Here is a 3,795-nt window from a genome sequence, read left to right as displayed (position 1 = left end):
TGAAGGGGCAGGGAGTGAGAGGTTGGGGTACCAGGTGGTGGGTATTACAGAGGGCACGGTTGCATGGAGCACTGGGTGTGGTGCAAAAATAATGAATACTGTTATGCTGAAAATAAATGAAAAAAAGGAAAAAAATTTTAAAAAACAATCTTAGAGATCACACACAAAAAAATACTAACCAGATGAAAACAGGTGACAGATTAATTGTAGTAACACTGGGAAACTGAGGGATATATGAACTTTTCTATTAAGTGAAAAACTGGTTCCAAATGAAAAGTTTTTAAAAATTTAAAAATTAAAATATGACCCTCTTCCAGCATACACATCAAAATGACCAAAATGAAAAAGACAATATAAAATATTAACAAGAGAGCAGACATGCATACTTGAAAATTGAACAACTGCTTCATAAACTGTGGGATACTGTTGAATAAATGTGACTAGATAGTGTTGAATAAATGTGACTATGTGTATTCCCTATGACCCAGAAACTGCACTCCTAAAATATATACCTGACAAAAATATGTACAGCTGTGAACTAAAACATGTAAAAAAATGCTCATGGCAGAATTACTTATAAAATACCCTAACTATAGGGATCCTGGGTGGCTCAGTTAGTTATGCACCTGCCTTCAGCTAAGGTCATGATCTCAGGGTCCTGGGACTGAGCTCTCTGCTCAGTGGGGAGTCAGCTTCCCCCTCTCCCTTTGTCTCTTCCCCTGCTTGTGTTCTCTCTCTCAAATAAGTAAACTATTTAAAAAAAATACTCCAACTATAAACAACCCAAATGTCCAGAACAGTTGAATTAATTGTGCATATTCATAAAATGGGAAGCTATGTATCAATGACAATAAAATCCTGCTGAAGAAAGAACACAGATGATTCTCACAAAGACTGTTGAGCAGAATCCAGGTACAATGATACTGTATCAGGTAGAAAAGGGCATATAACTCTGTAAACATACTAAAACCCATTGAATTTTATACTTCAACATGTAAATTACATCTCAATAAAACTGTTAAAAAGGGGCACCTGGCCAGGTCAGTGGAACATACGACTCTTGATCTCAGGCTGTGAGTTCCTATAGAGATTACTTTAAAAAGAAAAACCTTTTAAAAAATGCATTGAATCCAGAGTACACATGTTATGGTATCAAGAATTAGGGTGATTAGAGAGTGAAAAGGGAATGACCAGTGTGAGTTATACGGATAACCTCCAGTAGCAATTCAATTTTTTAATTATATACATAAATTTCTGAAAACCTGACATGGGTTATATTGGTGACACATTTGTGAATAAAACCTCCCTTCCAAAATACATGCACACACACACACTGTAAACATGGTGGCTTAAAACATTAGGCATTTATTTTTCTCAACAAGTCTTGAAGACACTACAAAGTTTTTACGTTTAGTATCAGTTGGTCATGTATCTAGGAGATGTTTAAAGGATTTATCAAAGTCACTGCATAACTTATATTTCTCCTACAGATTTTTAGAGGGGTTTTTCCATTCTTTACATCCAGTTCTCTGCAGTTAGTATCTGCTTATACGCCTTCAAGATTGAGAGTTCACTGAAAAATACTGTACGTGGACATTACTTGGAGCTTTATCCAGCATGAGTGCTCTCGTGGTGTCGCCGAAGGGATGACAGCTTACTGAAAGCATGTCCACACACACTGCATCGATAGGGCTTCTCTCCAGTATGGACTCTCTTGTGCACAGTAAGATTGCACCTTACGCTAAAGGTTTTCCCACACTGATCACACTCATAGGGTTTCTCTCCAGTGTGAGTTCTTATGTGTATTGTAAGGGACACATGCCTCCTAAAAGCTTTTTCACACTGACTACACTTGAAGGGTTTCTTTTCCCTGGTGTGCTTTTTCATATGTCTCCTATGAGATAAGAAACCACTGAAGGCTTTCCCACATTCCTTACACTCATACTGTTTCATTCTCATGTGAACTTTCTTGTGCAAAGTGAGGAAAGATTTCACTCTGAAGGCTTTCCCACACTGATTACATGCAAAGGGCTTCTCTCCAGTGTGAATTCTCACATGTTCTTTAAGGCATGAGTGATCCCTGAAGGCTTTCCCACAGTCAATGCAATTACACGGTTTCTCTCCAGCATGCATTTTCTTGTGAACATTAAGATTACAGCTCATTCTAAAAGTTCTCCCACACTGATCACACTTGTAAGGTTTTTCTCCAGTATGTATCCGCAGGTGTGTCTTCAGAGCTGATGGACTACTTAAGGCTTTTCCACAGTGACTGCATTCAACAGACTTCTCACCAGTGTGTACTCTCTTATGTCTTGTGAGGTATGAAAGAATGCTGAAGGTTTTCCCACAATCAGTGCAGGCATAGGGCTTCTCTTTGGTATGTATTATCTTGTGCATGGTAAGCCTAGAGCTCCTACTAAAAGTTTTGCTGCACTGATCACATTTGTAGGGTTTGTCCCTTGAATGAATTCCTTCATGTTGTCTGAGAAGTGAACTATCTCTGAAGGTTTTTCCACAGTCATGGCATTCATAGGGCTTCTCCCCAGTGTGAATTCTCTTGTGTCGTGTGAGGTAAGAGTTTGAACTGTAGGCTTTCCCACACTGGTTACACTTAAAAGGTTTTTCTCCAATGTGGGTTCTCATGTGCAATGCAATGGATGAGTGGTTCACTAATACTTTACCACACTGGCTACACTGAAAAGATTTCTCCCTAATGCAAGTTTTTTGATGCTTACCATCTAAGATTGAACTTGAGACTTTCCTAGAGTCAGGGCATTCATAGGATTTCTCTCTTGTATGTGGTTTCTTGTGCACAGCTAAGAAAGAACTCCTGATGAAGGTATTTTTATCATTTTTACAGTCATTGAATTTTTCCCCAGAAAGAATGTTCTCATGTGAGTTAAGGTGTAAACAACCTCTGAGGGCTTTACCAAGATGATGGTGTTGATGGGGATTCTTGCCAGGATGAATCCTCTGATTCTGAGTAATGCTAGATTTCATGCTCAAGGCAATTTTATTCTGTTCAACGGATCTTCCTCCAAGAGTTTGCTCCTATTGGTTAAAATTAGTTGTGATCACAAGATTTATCACAATCATTATGTTGGCTGAGAATCTCCTCCCCCCAACCCGTACTCAAATTCTGACAGGTTTAAACACGCACTTTCTTTTAAAAATGAATAAATAAATAAATAAACATGCACTTTATTAAAATTAGAGCTTACCTAACACTTTTTTTAAGTGAATATACACAGTTCCTATCCGAGTTTATTAGCTTAAATAAGATGAATCTTATACCACATGGCTCTCATCAGGGTTCTTTAAAGTTTTAATACACAAATGCTTTGGAGTGAATGTTTTTAATATTTAGTATCTAATGTCCATTGTGAAAATATTTACTTTGAGGATTCTCTGCAACCATTTTTGGAGCTAGTGGGTAAGCTTCCTTCATATTCATGGTATTTAGAGAATTTCCTATTTTTTGTTGGTAAAATGAATGCCTCAAATTGCCCCCTTAGTTCATGTTTTCCTTTTCTACTACATGGAACTCTGGACTTCTAACAGACAGCAAGAAATTCTTGTGTGACTCCTACCTTCTTGCCACTGAGTGCTTCTTTCTCCAAAATATCTTGCTTATGTTGTGATTGTTTGGTTTTAAGGGGAACCATTCCATCTGAACAAAGTGGGGGAAAGTAAGTTTTTGTCAATATGCTGACAAAAGCAGGCAAAGCCCAAGCCCAATCTGAAACAAACAGGAAACAACCTTGAGTTTGAAATGGTGGGATGACAAGGACCAAA

General features: G+C 37.9%; 1 protein-coding gene across 1 annotated transcript; it reads right to left on the bottom strand.

Moving 5' to 3' along the window:
- Positions 1–1,608: 1,608 nt before the first annotated feature.
- On the bottom strand, positions 1,609–2,643 carry LOC101689775 (zinc finger protein 85-like). The gene has a single exon (XM_013045227.2). It carries the CDS (start codon positions 2,641–2,643, stop codon positions 1,609–1,611), a length of 1,035 nt encoding a protein of 344 aa, XP_012900681.2.
- Between the last annotated feature and the right edge of the window lie 1,152 nt (positions 2,644–3,795).

Source organism: Mustela putorius, unplaced genomic scaffold (assembly GCF_011764305.1).
Source record: "Mustela putorius furo isolate JIRA1106 unplaced genomic scaffold, ASM1176430v1.1 tig00000095_pilon_pilon_pilon, whole genome shotgun sequence".
NCBI lineage: Eukaryota > Metazoa > Chordata > Mammalia > Carnivora > Mustelidae > Mustela > Mustela putorius.
Note: the sequence above shows the minus strand (reverse complement) of the source record. Positions and strands in the feature narration are given on the sequence as shown.